Consider the following 23,780-nt stretch of genomic DNA (forward strand, 5'->3'; position numbering starts at 1 on the left):
CAGGGGTTTTCAGCTCAGTTGCAGTAGCAACCGTGGGATGGAGTGGGGGGCTCCCCAGATCTTAATATGTTGTTTATTTGTTTCATTTATATCCCTCCTTTCTTCCAGGGGAAGTGCAAGGTGCTTTACATAGTTCTGCCTCTCCCTCTTCCATTCTCACAACAACCCCGTGAGAAAGGGACCGGCCTAGTGTCGCCCTGTGGACTTCGCAGCCAAGTTGGCACTGGAACTCCAATCTCCCAGGTCTCGGCCTAAAACACTAACCTCTACACCACACTTTCTCCCAACCCCAAGGCTTCCTCCCAAGAATCTCTGAGGGGATGGCATCGCCTTCTGCCACAAGAACTCTGTGCGATAGGTTAAGCCAAGAGATAGCAGCTGGCCCAGGGTCACCCACTAAATGAGATGGCTCCCCACAGTCCTTAATACCTCTGTGCCACATAATCATTGTGAGCAGTTGGTGAAAGACACACTCAGCCTGTTGGTGCCCCCTAGACCTGCCTAACAGTTATAGCTTTGGTCCATTAGACCTTTTCCAGCTGCAGGTTCACGGAGACAAATCCCCACAACTTCCTGTCCAGAGTTTGTGGTACCCTGTATCTCCAGCAGGAAATTACCTTAAGAACAGCCTGCTGGGGCAGGCTAGTGGCCCGTATGGTCTCAGCATCCTTTTCTCCTACTTGGCCAGCCAAGGTGCCTGCGAGAAACCAAGCAAGCAGAATTAAGAGCACAAGCATGGTCTCCTCTCCTGTGGTTTCCAGGAACTGGCATTCAGAAGCACTGCCGCTGTGTAAGTTCAGAAGTTTGAGAGATTTGCACCGCTGTTACGAAGGCAAACATGGCATCGGCCCTGTGCATTGGGTAGAAGATGCAAAGTTATATCCTGCTAAATGGTGCCGCTCTTGAGTAGGGGAGTGCTTGTTGCATGGCACTTCTGCAAGAAGCCCCAGCAAGGGGGGAGAGCTGGCATCCTCCACGCATCCTGTTCCTGGGATGCACAAGACCCCTGACCGTGCTGGCTGGGCTTGGTGGGAGTCCTTTGAGTCCAAAAATAGCTGAAGGACCACAGGTTCCCACAGGCTGGCACATAGGGCTGTGCATGGCCCCTGTGATCTAGTTTGGCACCAAATCCAGTCTGCATAGATCTGGACTCACCACCACAAGTCTGTCTTTGCTCCTAGATAAGGTTGGGGAACCTGTCTCCCTCCAATTGCTGTTGGATCACAAGTCCTAGAATCCCTGGTTTCTGGGCGTCCTCTGGTTGGAGCGGATGGTACTGTGGGAGTCCAACAATGTCTAGAGGGCATCAGGCTGCCCAACTCTGCCCTAGAACAGCTGGATAAACATAGCATGTCTCCCTCTTAATAGAGAACTAGAATCCTCTTAAGTTGGAAAGGACCTCAGGCTCTTCCAGTCTAGCATTCCTTGGAGAACATCACCCCTCAACCCCATCCAATGCAGCCAATGTTTAGCCAAAATGGGAGATGGAGTGCCACAACATCAGGAGGACCACAGCTTCCATGTCTCTAGTCTAAATAACCTAGCTATGCGGTGGAAATTTAGAATCTTGCATTGGTGCATTCAAATTGAAGATGGTGGCATTCCAACCTGGTTAAATCCCGCAACAATCCATGGGTCCAATGGCTTATCTGGATGTTAAAAGCACTTCAGGCTACTGAAAAGCCACCAGCCCAGTATGTGCTGAAGACCAATACTCAACAGGGATGATGGGTCATAGAGTGGACCATTGGGGTCTTCTGCAAAGGAGTGTTTTGACTCAGAACCGCATTCGTGCTTCCTTGAGGCACTTTAGTATTGTTTTATTTATTTAAAATCCTTCACCCTCAAAGAGTTCCCGTGAAATGGGGTGGAGTTCTGTTTTCCTCAAATCCCTTTGCATTTGCCCTCCCTTGTAGACCCCCTCCTTCCTGGACGCCAGCCCCGGCCTGTAGTAGCAGCGGCCTTGAGCTGCTCTGACAACAAGTTTGTTGACATCCCTGCCCTGCGCAGGGCGCAGCAGGACAGCTTGCCCAGGGGAACGGTGGAGCTTGCAAGCCGCTTGGCCAGCCTGCCTGTCGCCTGTCCGTTTCTGTGTCTGTCGCCACTCGTAACCTGTGATCTTGCTGTTGCTGTCCGTGTCCCAGAATTTAGGGGTGGGAGGGGAGAGAGGGCGATGCCAGGAGGGCAAACAGGGTTATGTTGCAACGCTCTCTGGCTTGTTTGCAGATTGAGCATCATGCAGTGGTGTCCTCTGACCTGCAATTTGGCAAATGGTTTTAGATCTGGGTCCCTAGAGAGAAGATTCTCCAAAGGATCCCATAGTGCAGGGATCATGGGGTACCTAGGCCAAGTCTCCCCAAGATGGCTAAAGAGTAAGAGGCAAAAATAGTCCTGTCAGCCTGCAGGGTTTGGAATAAACAGTCTATGAGAGCACTTCCCCAGGGTTCAGTTTCCTCAGGGTGAGGGACAGCAGAGACTTTAAAGACATATAGCCTATTTATGTATATATACAACATGAGCCCACGATGAAGGGGTTCACAGCACAAGCACCCCAGAAAGGTCTTGCCTCTCCCATAGCCATAGCCTTGGATTCAAGCAGATATCAAGCATGTGTCTCCCTCTGAGACTTCTGCCTGCAGCCTGCTCCAAGCTCAGCTCACGCACAGCTCTCAACTCTTGCATTTCTCCTCCTAACTACCAGCCAGATGAGGGAGACTGCACCAACTGTTTTCCATCTGGCACATAGCCACTTCCTTTGTTACCCTAACAACCCATACTTAGGCCATTACCAAGACACTGGCCTGGCTAGTCCAACAACCAAATGCTTGCTGAATCCAGGGATTGTCATATCTCCTCAAACCTAATGCTTACCTTTTTTTTAACCAAATTACATTGCAAAAATTAAGGTGTGCATTAGATTCGATGGCACACTTACACTCGCCAGCAAATACTTTTTTGGGTTTCGAAGTTCTGAAAATTCAGGTTTGATGGCATTAGATTTGATGGCGCATTAGGCTCGAGTAAATACGGTACAGCCTCACCCCTACCCACAACACACACACCCCAAAAAACAAAATCTAAAGGCTCATCCACGTGACCTATTTATTTACTGAGCGGTAGCCGTGTTGGTCTGCCATGGTCAAAACAAAATAAAAAAATTCCTTCCAGTAGCACCTTAAAGACCAACTGAGTTAGTTCTAGGTATGAGCTTTCGTGTGCATGCACACTTCTTCAGATACACTGAAACAGAAGTCACCGGACCTTTCTATATAGTGAGAAGGTGGGGAGGGGTATTACTCAGAAGGGTGGTGGGAATGGGTGATTGGCAGATAGTATCTATCTATCTATAGATAGATAGTATCAATCTATCAGATTGGCTATCTGCCAATCACCCATTCCCACCACCCTTCTGAGTAATACCCCTCCCCACCTTCTCACTATATAGAAAGGTCCGGTGACTTCTGTTTCAGTGTATCTGAAGAAGTGTGCATGCACACGAAAGCTCATACCTAGAACTAACTCAGTTGGTCTTTAAGGTGCTACTGGAAGGAATTTTTTTATTTTATTTACTGAGCATCATCCTCATTTCCTGACATAAAGCTTTCGTAGAGATCAGGTTATATCTGGTCTTTCTTCGGCATTTGTTCTGATTTTATTTGCTTTATTTGTCCTTTGCATTTATAACTCACCTTTTCCTCCAGGGACCTCAAGGTGGGATACATGGTATTCCATCCCCTGTGAAGTTGGTTAGGCTTAAGAGGAAGGGACTAGGTCACCTGGTGAGCTTTCTGGCCTAGTGGAGATTTCAACTTAAGCCAACATGCTAACAACTACAACTCCCTACACATTGGTTTGCAGGGAGGTCATATGACATTGAGAATCCATCCTGATTTCCTTGCAGGGTAATTATATGTCTCCCTGTCAATCATTCATTCTGTGTTATTCAGTGCATTTTTCCATCACTTTCCTAGCTGTCAAAAACCCTTTTTTAAAAAAAGTGGATTTATTGTGCTCGGGTGGCAGCACCCTTTAATCTGCTTCGATTGCACAGGCTCAAGGTTGTGTTCACATCTCACAGTTAAAGCACACACGTACATGCCTCCAGAATCCTGGGAGCGGTAGCTTACCCCTCGCAGAGCTACAATTTCAATAATGATAATAATATTTGTACCCCACCCATCTGACTGGGTTGCCCCAGCCACTCTGGGAGGCTTCCAACAATAAACTACAGCTCCCGGGATTATTTGGGAGAGGACACACTTTATAAACGCATGGTGTGTTTGCAGCCAGAATTTCCGTGTATGTGCTTTGAATCACACCTGCAAAACCCCTGACAGTCTGCAGGGAATGGTGCACATAACTGATGACCCCTAAGAAGGGAAGGAACAGAAGGAAAGGAAATCATTGCTTATGTTGAGACTTGGGGTTTGCAGAAATTGGGGGAAATGAGAGTGAAAGAAAAGCAAGTGCACCAAAGAACAGCCCGTTTCCTCCCACTCAGGATCTGAAGATGAGGCAATTTTGCTTTTTGGCTCTAGATTGGGGGAGGGAAATTTGGACACGAGGGGCTGCCTCTCTGACTTCAAGGAGACTTACCGTTGGTCCATCCAACTTAGTATTATGCCTGTTCTCCACAAAGTCTCAAAGAATATATAGACAGAGGCTCTGAGATCACATTTGCAAGCTCCTTTAGTGCTCTTGGGTGCTGCGCATCAGGTCCTGTAGATTCGAATTCCTTTTAAGTATCCAGGCATTTCCTTACCCCCTCTCTTCCTGTCTTTAGCTTCAGCTCCCTCCTTGTATCGTTTATTCTGTTACCTCCAGGTTAGGCACTGCTTTCCTTTTGCGATAAATTCACACTAAACGCTGATGAAATTTCATGACTTAAAAAAGAAGAAAATTGCAAAGCCATGTAGAAATCTGGAGAACCAAATTTAAGATTTGGAAAATTAGAAACTGAGAGAAACTGAAATCAACATATTCAACCACCCCCTGGAAGTAAGTACCATTGGGCTCAACTGGGACTCAGTTCTGAGTAGGAAGGCATAGATTGCCACAATTAATAAATTAGGTTACGAAGCGGACACCCATCACAGGCTTGTTTTTGTTAGGATGGAGTTAGGGTGGAAGCCTGATGGCAGGTCCCTTGTTGACAACATTTGCACATAGTAGTGGACATCATATTCATCATCTGTGGTCACTGAGCATGCTCAGTCCTCAATTGGCTGAGTCCCACCACCAACTTAGTGGGTTCTTTCCTCCAAAACAATTGTACCTCTGCAAAACTTTGTGCAGGTCCCTAAACTCTGCTCTTATGCACAGGGTGTGTCATTTTTGGCTACAGGATGCACGCTCTGATAATATGTTGGATATTAGCAAACCCTCCAAGGGTCCCTATTTTCCAGGGATGTCCCAGAATTACAGAAGCCATCCCGGTTTCTGATTTGATATCAGAATGTCCCGCTTTTATTTAGGACGTCCCTATTTTCATCAGAGAAATGTTGGAGGATATGGAGTTATCCGACCCTGAGTCATCTGAAGGCAGCCCTGTATAGGGAAGTTTTTAATGTTTAATGTTTTAGCATTTTTTAATATACAGTGGTACCTTGGTTCTCAAACTTAATCCGTTCCGGAGGTCCATTCCAAAACCAAAGCATTCCAAAACCGAGGTGTGCTTTCCCATAGAAAGTAATGCAAAATGGATTAATACATTCCAGACTTTTTAAAAAAATAACCCCTAAAACAGCAATTTAACAAGAATTTTACTCTCTAATGAGACCATTGATCCATAAAATGAAAGCAATGAACAATGTACTGCAGTCACACAATCAATCAGTAGCTGAACTGGGTTCCGCACAGTCACAAAAACAAAACAAAAAGAGCAAAAACAAAATAAATAGCAAAAACAGACCTCAGTGTAACACTCAAAGTGGAAACGTAACACTCACAATGGAAGTGTGGCACTCAAAACTGAAGTGTAACACTCAAAACGGAGCATGTTCAGCTTCCCAAAACAGTTCCCAAACTGGAACACTTCCGGGTTTGCAGTGTTTGGGTTCTAAGTTGTTTGAGTACCAAGGTTTTTGAGAACCAAGGTACCACTGTATGTTGGAAGCTGCCCCGAGTGGCAATCCAGTCAGATGGGAGGGGTATAAATAGTAAAAAAAAGTAAAAAGATTATTATTATTGATTAAAGGTAAAGGGACCCCTGACCATTAGGTCCAGTCGTGGCCGACTCTGGGGTTTACCTTCCCGCTGGAGCGGTACCTATTTATCTACTTGCACTTTGATGTGCTTTCAAACTGCTAGGTTGACAGGAGTTGGGACTGAGCAACGGGAGCTCACCCCGTCGTGGGGATTCGAACCGCCAACCTTCTGATTGGCAAGTCCTAGGCTCTGTGGTTTAACTCACAGCACCACCCGTGTCCCTTATTATTGAATAGGATGTCCCTATTTTCATCAGAGAAATGTTAGAGGGTATGTATTAGTAGATGGGATGCACATTTCATTTTTATCCCCCCTTTCTCCCAGGAGCTCAAGGGCATAAACAGGGCTTATGCCAACAATGGCACCATATTCTCTCCCTTTGTACATCTCCTGCGCTCTGACTGTGGCCCTTTCCCTTGTCCTCAGCTCAGAGAGGGCTGCTGGGAAGCGACTTCCCCAAGGCCGCTGGTCCTGGGCAGACTGCGTGGACAGGAAGGCGTGCTGCCTGGCGCCTTTGGGTCTGCACTTGGCCGACGCAGAGGAGCCAGGTCGGCTGGAGCCCGGCCAAATCCCGCTAGGGATGCAAGCAAAGTGGAGAAATGGCAAACAAACTTGTCTCCTCTGGGCTCTGAGCAAACACGTTCAGCCAAGAGGGTGGCATCTCGGCTCAAGGCAGACCCCTCTCTCTGCCTGGAAGGGGAACGTCTGTCACTGAACTCAGAGCACCGGGGCCAGGGGGAGATTTTTTCCCGTTAACACACATGCAGATAGTACATCGGATCTTGTCATTCTGCACATTAACAGCAAACTCATCCGTGTATGGATTTTTCTGTAGCTGAAAAACATCAACAGGTGAATCTGTCAATTTCAAGTTTCCAATCTTAAGTTCAGCTCTCTGTATTTTCACATCTGTTTGCAATTTTTCAAAGTTCTCGTGACAGTTCATCGAATTTATCCTAAACATAAGTCTTTTAGTATGCAGTTTTGCCTAATATGCACATTTTTGCAAAGCAAGCTTGCCTAATATAATGGCTTTTTTTGTATATCATTTTTAGCAATATAGATATGCCTCTTTGTACAATTTTTTCCCTAGTATCTGCATTTTTATATGCATGGCTTGGCCTGGGAATGGCATTACTCCTCGTTCACTGAGTTTTGGACTGCAGTCTTAAATAAATGCTTAGTTTTCCCATTGAAATCAAATGGATTTATAAATGTTTAATTTTGACTGGATTTCCTCTTCATTTCAAAGTTTTGCATCCTGTCTTTCAGTCAAATGATATTCAAGGCAGTTTGCATTTAGCAAAAAATCCAGATCAAATAGTAAAGCATAACAACAACAAAACAACAACAACAACAACAACAACAACAACAGCATTAGCATTGTTACAAACTAGCCTGAATTAAATTCCATTGAAGGCTCATCAAAGTGCCCTAGATTTACATTCTCAAATCCTAAATGGAAGTTGCCGAATTGCTAGATGGAAGTATTTTTGGTTACGATTCTGCTTTTCTAATATATTGATGTTACCCATATGGGGATTTTCAGATTTGTGTTTTTAAACACATAAATGAAGTGCATTTGACAATAATCCCATCACAGGCTCAAATCAGTTTATCTGTTTATCTTTGTGCACAATTTAACTAATTGCTCTAAGATGCAAATTGGCTGATTTATTTTTGAAGAATGTTAAAATGTAGCTTCCAGAGCAATTATAATAGGGTGGGTGTGTATTTATGAAAATATTACATATAAAAAACAGAATGAATATGAGAAAACTTAAACATGATCAGCATATTGATAACACCAAAAATAAATGGGTAAATCAGGAGATGCCAATTAAACATATAGTTATGCCTTATCTAAATAATTATTGTTTTAATCATTTACAAAGCCTAACTGAATAAATTGATTAATTCGATTTCTATGATAGCTTCTTGAAAAATAATTTAATAAAGAATGCTTTGCTATTATTATTTTTATATCATTCTGAAATTGATGGAGTTTGGGAGGTTTTGCAGTATTGATTAATGCAGCAAATAAATTCTAAATGCACCGATTCTATCTCCTAAGAGTTTTTTTGTTTTTTTAAAAAGCACCAATTAAACAAAAGCAGCAACAGTTCCAATAGTACAATCCAATGCATGTCTTTGCAGAAATAGCTCCCTCTGAATTCTGTACGTAAGTCGGTACAGCCTCAGTCAATAAAGGACATAGTTAATAAACAATTTGCAACAACCAGCACATTCAGAAATGAGACAGATATAAGTTGTGCCCTTTGCAAAAATATAATCAGATTTGTATTTGAGTTCATATAATAAATTAATGGTAGCCAAACTTGATCCACATTTTATCATTTACATGAAAATCTTGTAATAGCTAAGGGTTGTATCCAACCAAGCTACACCCAGAGCAGAAACAGTGAAGTGAATTGACCCAGGTTAGACACGTCCATTATTTTCAATGGGTCTAGGATGAATACTGGAAGGGACACAAATATTTTATTATAATTTAAATACTAATTCAGCCTTTGTATTCCTTAAATAAAAGTATCTAATATCCCTTTCTTTTCTTTTTAAATCAATGCATAAGAAAGGAATGCAATTCAGTTGCTTTCACTAACCTCCTGAGAACCTTTCCTTTTTGTAATCCAAACCCCAGAAACACCAGGCTGGAGACGATTTGGATTGAGTGTATTTTAAACTAGCATATATCTGGCAGGCACAACTTATGACAGGTCCCCATAGTTTGCATTGCTCTGCCTTAACCATTTTTTAAAAAGTTATTTCTTTACATTATTTTTAATCAGGATTTTTCCCCCTTTATATTGATTAAAAATCTTATAAAGATATACATTGTACGGAAACCCTATTAAATACATATTCCAGCTCTGCAATTCATATCTCTCTCTGTGTGTGTGTGTGCGTGTTATTGAGCTGCTTTGAGCCTGCTATACTAATAACTCACCTTCTGTATCTGTTTAATTTGGCTTCATTTTCAATTTACATTTAAAAAAAATAAAGAAAGAAATACATGATTTTTAATATCTGTCAACTATGAACCTAGCAACCAGTGAAGCGTATCATCATACAGACATCTTACAAAAATAGTAACAGGTTGAGAGGTAAACAGAAATCAAAAATTTCATATACAGTGGTACCTTGGTTCTCAAACTTTATCTGTTCTGGAAGTCCGTTCCAAAACCAAAGCGTTCCAAAACCAAGGCACACTCTCCCATAGAAAGTCATGCAAAATGGATTAATCCGTTCCAGACTTTTAAAAACAACACCTAAAACAGCAATTAAACATGAATTTTACTATCTAATGAGACCATTGATCCATAAAATGAAAGCAATAAACAATGTATTGCAGTCACACAATCAATCAATCAGTAGCTGAACTGAGTTCCGCACAGTCACAAAAAAGAGCTGCAAAAACTCAAAATAAATAGCAAAAACAGACAGACCTCAGTGTAACACTCAAAACGGAGCACGTTCGGCTTCTGAAAAAAGTTCGCAAACCGGAACACTTACTTCTGGGTTTGCAGTGTTTAGGTTCTAAGTTGTTTGAGTACCAAGGCGTTTGAGAACCAAGGTACCACTCTACAGTATTATACTACTGTGTTCTAGCTTGATATACAAATGAATGATAGACAATTAAAAATATATATACTTATGGATTTACAGCCTCTCTCTTTTTTTTACCAAGCCCACCTACACAAATGACAACAACCTTAGACTGCTATTAACGGTAAGTTCTGTTAACTTTGGTTCCTCGTGACATACGCCCAAATCCGGACTGAGATAAATTTAAATATTCCTAAAGTGCAAACTAAACAATTTCTAAGGATACTGGCTGAGTTCCAACGTTTTGCTGTAACCACACAATCCTATACATGCTCACCAGAAGTCAGTTCCATTCTGTTAAATAAGGCTTGCTTGCAGGTAGACGTATTATAGGATGGCTGCCTAAGGCACAGAGAAATAAAAAAAGATTTTATCCTTCTCTGGGTGGAAGTGAGACTAGCAAGGAGAGCAAAAATTATTCCAAATCTATGGCCATTAGGAATTGAATTATCTGCATCTCAGCTACCCAGACAGATTCGGGGATAATGATTTTTAAAAGTAACAAATCTTATTCAGAAAAAAACCCCCAGAACTAATGGAAATTTCATATAAAAAGATTCTGGGAATGAACATGGAACAACTTAAACTTATGATCAGCATATTTACAACACCAAAATAAATGAGTATTAATAAATATAGTTGTGTGTTTTCTAAATAATTATTGTTTCAGCGTTTTGTTCTGGGACCCAAACGAATTGAAAACCTCCTTTATATAATTTACTAAATCCATAAAATCTTTCCTGAGCTCAGCACAACTTGATTCATTTCTACTTCTACTTTTATTTAGAAACTTAAGATAAAGAATAAAAACTACCTGCATTGATTTTTGTATGGATTAAAAAAACAACACAAAAAATATTTAGTGACTGAAGTCAAATCAGTTCTAAAGACAATCTTTGCCATCAGTCTTGCAAAAGAACTCAGCAGAGCCATGACACTAAAATGAACAGTCAGAATTTATGAATGCTAGACAAGATTTCAGAATGGGTTGTGCTGTATATGGTGACAATAATTAACAATATTATTAGCCAACTGAAGCTGTAGTTGATTATTTGGAGTTGCAAATTAAGTGCATGCTTCTCTATACAGTATCTTGATTTTTTTGTTTTTGTTTAGTGCAAAAGAGAACAGCAAAGTTCCCCTTTACTTTTCACTATAAACAGTAAGTCTCATTTATTAAATTGTAAGTTGTATTTTCTTCAGTACCTCAAAAAGACACAGACATTGCGGTTTTGGCAATCTGCAGATATATATAAATTTAACAAATGGAATGAGTAAGATTGTCAATTAACTAGAATTTTTAATCTGTTGACAAGTTTCAATTTATGAAGCAGGCATCAAACTAACAGGACACATTTACAGAGGTTGTCTGAATAAGTAGAGTTGAAAGGGAAATTTTCTACCCATTTAAAATTTGCACACTTGTGGGGTTCATATCTGACTTCAGAAATTTTGAGTGTTTGCAGATTTAGCATTTGAAATTCAGCGCTTTGATTAATACCTTAAAAAGAAAAAAATAAAAGCTTGCATGGGTGAATTCTACTGCAGTAAATTACTGGCTTACTAAACCCAATATTTGCTTCTTTTTAAAATAAAATAAAATTTATTGCAGATTTCTTTCCCCTCCTTGCTATCTTTAGCTGTATTGGTGGTAGCAGCAGCAGCAGAACCACAATTATAATTATCATTATTTTCTTTTTGTAAACTGTACTGGGAATATGATTGAGGGGCGCTATAAAACCAGTTATTAAAATATTAATAATTAATTGTTAGGAAGACTGAGGAGGGGGAGTGTAAAATGTGGATATGATGCAAACAAATGCAAGATGAGATAATTTGCTTGGGAATTTCCCCCTGCAAATTCTGTTTGCCTCACAGGGAGATCCTTGATGTGTAACATAAAACCTATGCGTTTTAATTCTCATTCTGACTGGATTTGAAACAACAGATTATTTGATTTCCAGTCCCTATAAGTTATGAGGGCTTTGCAACTTTTGGAACATGGACAAACTCAAAAACTTTGAAAGGATATGTGAACACACTATAGTTTTAAGTTTTCAATATAGCCATTTATTATTTTAGGTTTAGTTTAGTTTAGTTTACTGTTTGCTGTTTTTAAAGATTTCCTCAGATTTTCCCATATCTGTTCTAAATTGCTGGGATTTTGATACTTTTAATTAAATAGCTTTTACACTCATGTCTTGCACTTTCCCTGCTCCTTTTTTCCTTCACTGGCAGCTAATTGGTCGTTTTCATTAACTAAAAAAAAGGGGGGGAGATGATTATTTATTTATTTATTTATTTTAAACCCCCTGTGATTCAAAATAGCAAACACATCAACTCCTTCTATGGCACAAAACTATCCAGAAGTAAAGGTGCAGCAAATAATTTAAGAATGTCATTGTTCTCCTCTTTCTTTAATTTCTGAGAATTCACAGCCCAATTGATAACTGTAGATGACGCTCAATGAATTGAATCCGACTTCACAATTGCACCGTAAGCCGGATCTTAAATAGATTGACACCAGCTGCTCGTTCATTGAGCTGAAATCAATTTGCATTGAAATCTGTCAAGGTGCATAGACTTCAGAAATCTGAATCCGAATTGTGTTCTTCCTACGTCTGTTATGGCCTCTGCCGTAGAACTAGGTTTTAGTATCAGTAATGTCTTCCATTCGAAGTTTACCTCAGGAACTGTGTTCCCACCCTGTGGTGGCGATTGCATTCCTGATTTGTTTCTTAAACCATTCTCCCCTTCTGTGAAACTTCCTCTGTTCGCAGACTGGAAGCGTGTTGCAAAACTTGGGGAAGTCATAGTACATTAGCTGAATTTTCCTATTTTTGGCTTCCAGGTTTTTTTAAAAAACAATTGAAGGAAAAAACCCACCACAAAATTACAGTAAATCAGTTGTAATCCCCAGGGAAGCCCCAGAAAGGATGGTAGATTAAAAGTTATGAAAGAATGTGTCAATCCTGTTGTTGTACATGAGACTTTATCCATTCAATAGCTGCACATGCAGGCATAAATAAGGATGTGAAGTGTCATGGAGCAACCTCGAGTTACATCAGTTAGGAAATTTGGCCCCCTCTTCCTCTGTGTGTTTGGAATATGAGTTTCTGATAAAATGTGATAAGCCTATTGACCTGTTTGCTCAAGAGTTATCTCATCCAAACGTGTTCTTTCTTGGAACACAGGCGATTGGCTGATTCCAAGCTGAGGAGGGACTCTCAGGCATTATAAAAGTAGCCCTCTTCTTTGCTTGGGAATAACACATTCTAGGCTTATCAAAGAGAGATCGTGACAGCCTGAGAGCGGGGAAAAGAGAGAGAAAAGTGATTGAAAAGAAAGGGACAGGACCCATCGCAAAAAAGGAAGATGAAACTGCAACTAGTCTGCGTGGTCCTCATTCTTCTCAGCGCTGCCACCAGAAACACTTGTGCCTTCAAACTTCAGGTGAGAATCACATAAATTATGAGGCGGAATTTATGAGACGATCTTCCTAGTCAAGTTTATCCAATGGAACGTAGGAGGCTATAGGAAGTCATAGGACTTCATAGGAAGTCAGACTATTGAAACATCTGGCTAGGGAACATCTGCCCTTGCTGGAAGTGTCTCTTCAAGGTTTTAGGCAGCAGACATTCCCAGTCCAACTTGGACATGCCAAGGTTCAGACCTGAGACCATCTGCTTGCAAAGCAGATCCTCTGCCAATGATCTTTTTGTGTCGGCCAGTTTTGTGTCATATAACTGAGCAAAAGCCCCCTTAACTAGGATGGATCAGTCTATTTGTGAACCTCGTCACTTTTACATGTGTTCACTCATAAATCCGTTCCAGCCTTTTTCCATATATCATCAGCATCTTATATTGTCTTTTAAAATCTCTCTCTCTCTCTCTCTCTCTCTCTCTCTCTCTCTCTCTCTCTGTGTGTGTGTGTGTGTGTGTGGGATTGTTTTAAAAAGATATAGGCTGTGGTTTTATTATTATTATTATTATTTAAAAAAACCTTAGGAAATTTCACATCTCAGTATCATCTTTCGGATGCATTTTCTCTTAAAATGTGCAAGCTGATGGAACTATCCTTAGGCCAAGCAGGGCTGCCAACTTGATTAAAAAAATTGTGTGTGGGGGGGGAGGTAATCCCCACCCCACATAATTGACCACAAGACATGGTACATACACACCATTTGAATGACAATGCCCATCAGCATTGTGGGGGAGGGGCATCCTCAAAAATATTTTTTGGGGGGGCTGAAGGGACCTTGGCCCTTAGGAGTTGGCTCCACAAGCATGGTGGCCACTTGTGACAGATCTGGGGTGCCATGAAAGATAGCAAATTGTTACTTTGTTAGCATTACCCAGTGCTATTTTGTTCTAGAAAAAAAGAGGTGCCTGAACTCACCATGAACACCTCCCTTGTTATCTTAGAATGGCAATGGTGCCCACCTGAGAGGTGCCGGAACTGAGTTCTGGAGAGTTCCTGCCCTGCAAAGCTACAATTCACAATTTTCTGGGAAGAGAGAGATTGATTTCTAACCCTCTCTGGGCACTGTAGCTCTGGGACAGGGACTGGGATGGGGTCTCCTAACAACTCTCAGCTACCGTTATAGACCTCAGACCCCAGGTTTCTTAGAAGGGAGCCAGCACTGTTGAAGTGGTGTAGTAGTGCTTTAAAGCAGTGTTTCCCAACCTTTGGTCTCCAGCTGTTTTCAGACTACAATTCCCATCATCCCTGACCATTGAGCTTGCTAGCTAGGGATCATGGGAGTTGTAGTCCAAAAACAGCTGGAGATCCAAGGTTGGGAAACACTGCTTTAAAGGCATGGTGTGAATCTGGCCATGGCTGAACCAGGGTATTCACTACATTGATACCTATGGGAAGGCGCTGGCCGCTCCTTCTCAGAGCACGAAATGTCTTGGACTAGCTTTGCTTGAAGATAGCCCCACTTTCCTCAGCTTTAGCAACTTATCCATAATAAACAGGGACCATAACTGGCTTTTGCAGGGTTTTGGCAAGGACTTCGGTTGTCCCTAGTCCTTGTTTTCTAAGAGCAGTCCCTGAACAATCACAATTCTCTCCTCCCCCTCTTTTCCCACCTTGCCTTTGAGGAAAACTTCATTTAGTTTTGTATTTCAAAGGCTGTTCCACATTCTCTAACCAGCCTTTCTCAACCTGTGGGTCCCCAGATGTTGTTGAACTACAACTCCCATCACCCCTAGCTAGCAAGGCCAGAGCCCAGGGATGATGGGAGTTGTAGTCCAACATCTGGGGACCCACAGGTTGAGAACCGTTGCAAGCAGTGGTGCAGGAAGGTGCTTTCAGACTGTGGACTTAATGGCCCCTCTCTTTAGATGGAAATGGAGATTTGGGAACATAGGAAGCTGCCTTTCACTGAGTCAGACCATTGGGTCCATCTATCTCAGTATTGTCCACACTGACCAGCAGTGACTTTCCAGGGATTCAGATAAGGGTCTCTCTCAACCCTGGCAACAAGAGGGGGAGAAAGATCAAAGGGATAGGAGAGCTCCAGTGCTCATAATCAACTGTTGATCCAGGTCAGCTCTTCGGATTCTTAGCTTTGACAAATCAGGGTCCTAAGAAATTGAATAGAGGGACACGGGTGGTGCTGTGGGTTAAACCACAGAGTCTAGGACTTGCCGATCAGAAGGTCAGCGGTTCGAATCCCCGCGACGGGGTGATCTCCCGTTGCTCGGTCCCTGCTCCTGCCAACCTAGCAGTTTGAAAGCATGTCAAAGTGCAAGTAGATAAATAGGTACCACTCCAGCGGGAAGGTCAACGGCGTTTCCGTGTGCTGCTCTGGTTCACCAGAAGCGGTTTAGTCATGCTGGCCACATGACCCGGAAGCTGTACGCCGGCTCCCTCGGCCAGTAAAGTGAGATGAGCGCCACAACCCCAGAGTCAGTCATGACTGGACCTAATGGTCAGGGGTTCCTTTACCTTTAAGAAATTGTATGCTTTTGAAACTCCCGGTGAAGGAAATTTCACTGAAACACATTGAGTTGAATAAACAGTTGATTATCAGAAACATTATTTATCTTGGCTGCTTTTGGCCTCTCTCTCTCAGCCTTACCTGGAAACGCCTGGGATTGAATCTGAGACGTTCTGCCTGCAAAGCAGATGTTCTACCACTGACCCACTGCAAAGAGAAGGGTGTTTATAAAACCTGATTCTAAACCAGGGTTTCCCAAACTTGGGTTTCCAGCTGTTTTCGGACTACAAATCCCATCATCCCTAACCACTGGTCTTGCCAGCTAGGATGATGGGAGGTGTAGTCCAAAAAACAGCAGGAGGCCCAAGTTTGGGAAACCCTGGTCTAAACTTTCCTAACTGCGCCACTGTGCTGAGGGAGGGTGGGGAGCACAAGGAGGGAACCAGAGTTGAAAACGTGCCATGTCTCGCTTTTCCCCCACCTGTGAAGTTTGGAAAGATTTCTCCCCTTCAGTAACAGATGAGCCAAAGCAAATCTCATCCTTTCTTTCTCTTCACAGACAGATGTTGAGAAAGACCTCACAAGCTTGGATACATACAAGACAGAGCCCAGGGCGAATACCGTTCAGGTGAGACCTATATCCCAGTGGTGCTTGTACTACTCCAGTGTGAAGGCAAGGGGGCAGCATGGTGCAATAGATGTGTCTCTGAGCACCACACTAAGATCCTTTGGCGTGCCAGGCTATATTCCTGAATCTTGCAGCCTTGAAGGAGAATGCAATTCTGGCTTCTCCTGCCCTTCCTTTTGTCCCCGCTCCCCACTTAAATCCCTAAAAAACAAACCAAAAAACCCCCAAAAAACCCAATTGCCCCTTCAGAAAAGAGGTTCTCTGTATAGGCTCAGAACCATTCAGCTTGAGATACCTAGATTTAAAAAATAAAATAAAATAAATTGTGGAAGTCCTACCTAATGATAGCCGATTAGGACCCTGACAAGTCTAATTTGTCCTGGAACATAGAAAGCTCTCTTCTACTAGATCAGATCTGCCTGGCAGTGATCTTTTTTTAATGAAAGATGTCAGTGGTTTGAACCAGGGACCTTCTGAGCTATGGCTCTTCTCTCAGGGCATGTCCATACTTCCTCAATCCCACACCTAGAAAGCCTATTAGGTTTTCAGTTTCCCCCTCCGCTTTCCCTTTCCTGAGAGAAAACAGTAGCAACTCTGAATTCCACTTGTTTCAATTACACTATTGGTATTACTGATTTATTTTTATTTATTTATGCTCCCATGTTTTATATTATCTGTTGTTTCGTATCTGAGCCTACTTGTAAGCCCCCTTTTACCCACATTTGGGAAAAAGGAGTATACAATCTGTACCTCTTTCCTTCATAAACAAAACCTGGCCAAGCCCGGCTCGCAAACTTTGGCCCAAAAAATGCCCATAGTCCCTCTTCTGAGGTGAACATGAGTGACTATTAATTTCGTTCGTTTTAAATTGCACTAGTGACTAGTCCATACCCTCTGACCTTTCTCCAATGAAAACAGGGATGTCCCATTCTATAATGATCATTTTACTATTTATAACCCCACACATCTGACTGGGTTGCCCCCAGCCACTCTGGGCAGCTTCCAACATATACAAAAACATAACCAAAAAAATTTTTTAAAGGGTTGCCTTCAGACAACTCCGGAGTTGAATAATAGCATACCCTCTGGTATTTTTCCAATGAAAATAGGGACGTCCTAAAGAAAAGTGGGACATCCTGGGATCAAATCAGAAACCAGGATGGCTTCTCTAAATCAGGGGCACCCCTAGAATATAGGGACATTTGGAGGGGCTGCTATAGGTCTTACTGGTTTATTTATTTATTATTGTTTTACTTTATTTGCGCTTTGTATTCAAGCCTCATTGTGAGCCTCGTTTTAAGCATATATGGGGAGGGCAGACTGCAAAACGAATAAATGAATCCGTTAATAATGGGCTCTTTCTTCTTGCCACTGCAGGCATTGCTACGGAGAGCCAAGCGCTTCAACAGCCACTTCCCCACCTGCCGCTACTGCTGCAACTGCTGCAGAAACGAAGGATGTGGCATGTGCTGTTGGGCCTGAGGGCCAAGGATGACTTCGGCACCGCCGGGCCGCTCCGCGTCTCAGCACCACACACACACCAGGCTCCCCAAACTTGCCCCACACCTCGTGCTGCTCCCTACCACCGTCAACAAATTTTTCCTTATTTATTAGTTTGGCACTGTTTTTATCGTTTGCTCGCTTTGTGCGCTCTCGTTTGTTACTGTTGGGAATTAAAGCGTTTTTACCACACGACTGTCTGCAAGGTTTTTTTTTTACCTCACGGAGTGTTTGCAATTACTTTTTACCTCACAACTGCCATAGCGCTCTGCTGGCAGGGGAAGGTGGGAGTTCTCAAGCGCATATGGGGAACGTAATGTTGTCAAAGGCTTGTCTCCTCTGCCGTCCTCTGGTGGCAACTCTCCAGGGCTTCAGGTGCAGATAGACTCATCAAAATTGGTCTTATTTCTTCTTCTTCTTCTTCCTTACTGGCTGATGCAAGTAATCTATGACCATAGCCTCCCTGATAGGTAGCCATCTGGTTTTTGCTTTAAAAACCCCTCTAACCATTAATAACTCCCCATCTCCCAAGGATGGCTGTTTCACTGTCAAACGGCTAAAACAGTCAGCAGGTCATTCCTAATGTTTAACCAAAATCCTCTTGTAAATTGAACCCATTGGCTGGGGTTTGGCCCTTCAGAGCATCAGAACAGACACTTGCTCCATCACCTATGTAAAAGCGATTCAAATATTTGTAGATGAGTATCACATCACCTCTTAAAAATCCCTTCTCCAGGTGAAATGTTCTTGAGTCTTTCAAGCTAAGGTTTGGTCTCTTCATGAGGCTTTGGTCTCCGGTGTTTCAGCTCAGGATGCACATGTGATGAAGGCTGGTGTTAAACTAATGTGAGATTTCTGTGCGTTTGGATGAAGATATTTATACAGCTGGATTCTGCACATTACCCCAATCGCAGTGGACTAGAAGTTTGAACTTGTGAGGGGGTTGCATACCGTCCAACATTTCTCCGATGAAAATAGGGACGTCCCATTCCATAATGAAAATTTTACTATTTATGCCCCCCCCCCACATCTTATTGGGTTGTCTCAGCCACTCTGGGCAGCTTCCAACATATATAAAAACAATAAAACATTAAACATTTTAAAGAAACCTTCTCTATACAGGATTGCCTTCAAACAGCTGCGGGGGGGGGGGACCTCTATACCCGCCAACATTTCTCCATTGAAAATAGGGGCATCCTGAGGAAAGGCTGGACATTCCAGGATCAAATCAGAAATTGGGACGGTTTTTCTAAATCAGGGACGTCCTTGGAAAATAGGGACACTTGGAGGGTCTGGGGTTGTACGTGTAGTGCTGCCTTTCTGTATATCATGGTATTGCGTGTGAAAATGTTTCAGCACCCTAAAATGCTTCATAAATTTATGAAAACTAGGGAGATGTAAGCATGAAAAGCCAAAGTGGGGGAAAGGGGAATTTCATGCATAGAGGCCCAGAATAAGGTGTACTCAGACCAGTGGGGGTTCCAGGCTTCCAAAGCTAAGGTCACCCTGGAGAAGGTGCACAGAAAGAAAACTGAGGTGGGGGGGGTTCTGTCTGCTCGAAAGGTAACCATTTAGGAAAACTTTAAACAAAAGGTGCTTCGGTCTCAAGAGAACGGTGTGCAACTTTTGTCATGTACAGTGGTGCCTTGCAAGACGAAATTAATCCGTTCCGTGAGGCTCTTCGTCTAGCGGTTTTTTCATCTTGCGAAGCAAGCCCATTGGCAGCTTAGCAGATTAGCGCTATTAGCGGTTTAGCGGCTTTTAGCGGATCAGCTGTTAAGCGGCTTATCAGCGGATCAGCTGATAAGCGGCTTAGCGGCTTAGGAAAAGGAGGGGGAAGGGGAAAAAACCCGCAGGAACTCACAAGACATTCTTGTCTTGCGAAGCAAGCCCATAGGGAAATTCGTTTTGCGAAGCGCCTCCAAAATGGAAAACCCTTTCGTCTAGCGGGTTTTCCGTCTTGCGAGGCGTTCGTCTTGCAGGGCACCACTATACATTGCCACTTCATGGAAAAAAACCACTTACCAAAACATTTGCCCATGTATACTTGCACAGAAAATAGCGGATCTTGCTGAAAGGCAAGATACAGAGATCTGCACTGATTGTTGCAATGCATTCCTTATTATTGCTGTTGATATGGTATAGTTATACAGTGGTACCTTGGGTTAAGAACTTAATTCATTCTGGAGGTCTGTTCTTAACCTGAAACTGTTCTTAACCTGAAGCACCACTTTAGCTAATGGGGCCTCCTGCTGCCGCTGCGCCGCCGCTGCATGATTTCTGTTCTTATCCTGAAGCAAAGTTCTTAACCCGAGGTAATATTTCTGGGTCTGTAACCTGAAGCGTATGTAACCTGAAGCGTATGTAACCCGAGGTACCACTGTAATATGACTGTATAATCTTATAAGGAGCGTGGGGGTGATTAACAGAAAGAGACCCAGAACTTCTGAATTTTCCACTATGCTACTGCTGATGAGCAGTAGCGTCAAAGGGACGCGTGTGGCACTGTGGGTTAAATCACAGAGCCTAGGACTTGCTGATCAGAAGGTTGGCGGTTCGAATCCCCGCAATGGGGTGAGCTCCCGTTGCTCGGTCCCTGCGCCTGCCAACCTAGCAGTTCGAAAGCACATCAAAATGCAAGTAGATAAATAGGTACCACTCCGGCGGGAAGATAAATGACGTTTCCATTCGCTGCTCTGGTTCACCAGAAGCGGCTTAGTCATGCTGGCCACATGACCCGGAAACTGTACACTGGCTCCCTCGGCCAATAAAGCAAGATGAGCGCCGCAACCTCAGAGTCGGCCACGACTGGACCTAATGGTCAGGGGTCCCTTTACCTTTACTGTTGCTGATGAGAGCAGTTGTTTTGGGAAAGTCCTGATGGCTGGGTCAAGAGGGGCCTGGAGGGTGACATTTGACCTGTGCTATCCAGTGGCATAAAGGGAACTGCTTTATTTCTGACTGTCCTGTAGCTGTTCAGACAGGAGCCTGGTTGGGAAAGGAAACACAGCAACCCCTAATCTTCTGTGTGCTTGAAGAAGTCTTCTCTTTAAGGAAGCCTCCTGCTGCCACCCCCACTGAGAGATCTTCATGGCACCCTCCCTGCCACCCCATTCCCAAATTAAGCACAGTAATAAAAGCCACGGATTCATGCTGAAAGTACAAAAATAGAGACATATACTTTGAAAGTCTTGACAGTAAAATCCACTGACACAATGGGCTCAGCACAGCAGGAAAGACCTCAGCCACAGAAAGAAAGAGACAGGATTAGAACAGCACAACCCTCCAAACACCCTTCAGTCTTGGAGGGGCTCAGTGCCATTAGCTATCCCTCTCGCAGCAAGAAATCCCAGGGGTGAGGATCAATAATACTTCCTCACAGAAAGGAGCCTCGGGGGATAAGGTCATAAATATTCCCCCTCATGGACTGGGAACTGGGGTTCTACACCCAAGAACATATCCCTGGACACACACAAAAAGAGCAGGAAGTCCTGAGAGTTAATACTAGTATTTTGTTTTCCCTGCAGCAGGGAGTCCCGAGGGTTTATACTAACAATACACCCCCAGGGAATTGTAGGAGGTAACCGTTGCATGGAGGGAGCCCCAGAAGATTTATTTGGGCGTACAAATTTGACACCATCCCTCCCTCCCCCCATGGCTCTCCTACTCGATCACCCCCATTGGTCTAGCTAGCATTACTTCTAGTTATTATACAAGCACTTGTTAAATAGAAAAAAAAAGGAAAAGGAAAGCATTTGGACAAAAGTTCTCTCCTTCCTCGGGTCAGACGTTGGAGTAGATCTGGTCAGTTCCAGAGGTGGGCTGCCAGTTGCCCAGGTTCCCATAAAGTCCAGTCAGCTCACCGGCTGATACATTTTCATAATCTTCAGCCACCGCCATGGATTCGTAGGCCTTGGTGCTCAGATCCTAAAAAGAAAAAAGAGAAAGGAAGAGTTTTAGTCCATTCGAAGCACATGGCTTCCCCTAAAGAAGCCTGGGAACTGTGGTTTACCCTTCTCATGGGGCTACAATTCCCAGCACCTGTAACAAAATACCTGATATGAACCTAACCCGGACCCTTAGATCGCCTTTGCAGGCCCTTCTCCTGTTCCCCTGTCTGAGGGAGGCTCTGAGGGTGGTGACAAGGAAGAGGGGCCTTTTTAGTTGTGGCTCCCCATTTGTGGAATGCGTTTCCCCCAGTCAGGGCCACCTGGTGTCTTTGGCACCAAGTAAAAACTTATTTCCCCGCCTAACTGTCCAGGCTTTCGATAGACTAAGATGGGCGCTGTTTGGTTACAAGTGTGTTGCCCAGGCTTCCTGTGGTAGGGTTGTTTTGATCTGTTTTCATGGTGTGATGGTCTCAAATTATTATTATTATTATTAATAATAATAATAATAATAATAATACGATTGCTTTGGAGAAGCTGTATGTTGTCAGTGGCAGACTTACACTTGTGGGGGCCCTGAACTGCCATGGGGGCCCCTTCGCAACCAGCAACAAAGTCTGGGTAACCTGTATTATCATCATCAGTGGGGTTGTTCCACATCAGATCACCAAACCTTTACAACATCTGCACTACTGACTCTCAGACTTCGGGATTGTTGAAATATATACAACAAGTCATCACCTTTAACAAGATAGCTCAGTTGGTAGAGCATGAGACTCTTAATCTCAAAGTCGTGGGTTTGAACCCCACATCAGTCATTGCAGAGGGGTCAGACTGGACCCCTTCCAACTCTAAAGGTGAGGTAAAGGACCCCTGGACAGCTACGTCCAGTCAAAGGCGACTATGGGGTTGCGGCACTCATCTCACTTTGAGGCTGAGGGGAGCCAGTGTTTGTCCACAGACAGCTTTCATGTGGCCAGCATGACTAAACAGCTTCTGGCACAACGGAACACCGTGATAGAAACCAGAGCGCACGGAAATGTCCCGCCACAGCTGTACCTATTTATCCACTTGCACTGGCGTGCTTTCAAACTGCTAGGTTGGCAGGAGCTGGGACAGAGCAATGGGAGCTCACCCCATGGCAGGGATTCGAACTGCCAACCTTCCGATTGGCAAGCCCAAGAGACTCAGTGGTTTAGACCGCAGCGCCACCTGCATTCATAACTCTACAGTTCTATGATTCTATGAAATAATAATAATCAATTTGAGTCATGCAACTCATATGAGGTCTCATAGTTTTTAAGCAATGTGACGAAAGCAAATTCTGGGGCTCCTCCAGGATTAGGAGCCCGAAGCTTAAGTTTCATTATAGATTATAGAATTGGAAGGGACCCTGTAGATCTTTTCATCCAATGCACTGCAATGAAGGAATATGCAGCTGTCCCACACAGGGAGTGAACCGGCAACCTTAGCATTATCAGCCCCACACTCTAACCCAGTGTTTTTCAACCACTGTTCCGCGGCACACCAGTGTGCCGTGAGATATTGCCTGGTGTGCCGTGGGAAAAATTGAAAAATTCGAAAGATTTTTTTAAAAAATGTCAAATTTTCGCCCACTAGGCGGGCACCGGACTGTGCCCACCCTATTTTCCATCTGTCCTGGGTGGGGATCAGATCAGATGGGATCGGATGAGAGCGGACAGGCGGTCCACTGTCATCCGATTCCCCATAGAGAGCAGCAGGGCTCTGACATCTCCCTCTCCGCACACAGTGCAGAGACGGAGCTGTCATCCGCCGGCTCAGCAGGGATCAGAGGATCGATCCCCGCTGAGCAGAGAACGGTCCGCAACGTTTTTGTTTGCCATTAAAGAAAAAAATATTAAACATTTTCTAATGGTGGTGTGCCTCGTGATTTTTTTCATGAAACAAGTGTGCCTTTGCCCAAAAAAGGTTGAAAAACACTGCTGTAACCCAGTGTTTCCC

The 23,780-nt window shown here is 43.5% G+C and overlaps 2 protein-coding genes across 6 annotated transcripts in view; one reads left to right on the forward strand and one right to left on the reverse strand.

Moving 5' to 3' along the window:
- Positions 1-13,096: 13,096 nt before the first annotated feature.
- Positions 13,097-18,102, forward strand: HAMP (hepcidin antimicrobial peptide). The gene is made up of 3 exons (XM_081869895.1): positions 13,097-13,287; positions 16,342-16,410; positions 17,788-18,102. Exons 1-3 carry the CDS (start codon positions 13,210-13,212, stop codon positions 17,890-17,892), a joined length of 252 nt encoding a protein of 83 aa, XP_081726021.1. The 5' UTR covers positions 13,097-13,209; the 3' UTR covers positions 17,893-18,102.
- Positions 18,103-21,064: 2,962 nt separating this feature from the next.
- LOC309345754 (B-cell receptor CD22-like) overlaps positions 21,065-23,780 on the reverse strand; it is a 31,876-nt gene continuing 29,160 nt past the window's right edge. For 3 of the 5 annotated variants that reach the window (XM_081869104.1, XM_081869105.1, XM_081869103.1), the window contains exon 9: positions 21,065-21,837. In XM_081869104.1, coding sequence (XP_081725230.1) covers positions 21,694-21,837 — 144 coding nt within the window. In that variant the 3' untranslated portion in view covers positions 21,065-21,693. The remainder of the gene's footprint in view (positions 21,838-23,780) is intronic. The other 2 variants (XM_081869107.1, XM_081869106.1) reach the window with 1 other exon arrangement.

The sequence above is a fragment of the Podarcis erhardii genome (genome assembly GCF_964252035.2).
Source record: "Podarcis erhardii genome assembly, chromosome: 7".
NCBI lineage: Eukaryota > Metazoa > Chordata > Lepidosauria > Squamata > Lacertidae > Podarcis > Podarcis erhardii.

What these genes read in the sequence shown, in the direction of transcription:
- HAMP (XM_081869895.1), top strand. Translation starts at nt 13,210, where the DNA reads ATGAAACTGCAACTAGTCTGCGTGGTCCTCATTCTTCTCAGCGCTGCC. An exon ending in CTTGTGCCTTCAAACTTCAG is followed by an intron (nt 13,288 to 16,341) that starts GTGAGAATCACA and finishes TTCTCTTCACAG; the next exon opens with ACAGATGTTGAGAAAGACCT. An exon ending in CCAGGGCGAATACCGTTCAG is followed by an intron (nt 16,411 to 17,787) that starts GTGAGACCTATA and finishes TTGCCACTGCAG; the next exon opens with GCATTGCTACGGAGAGCCAA.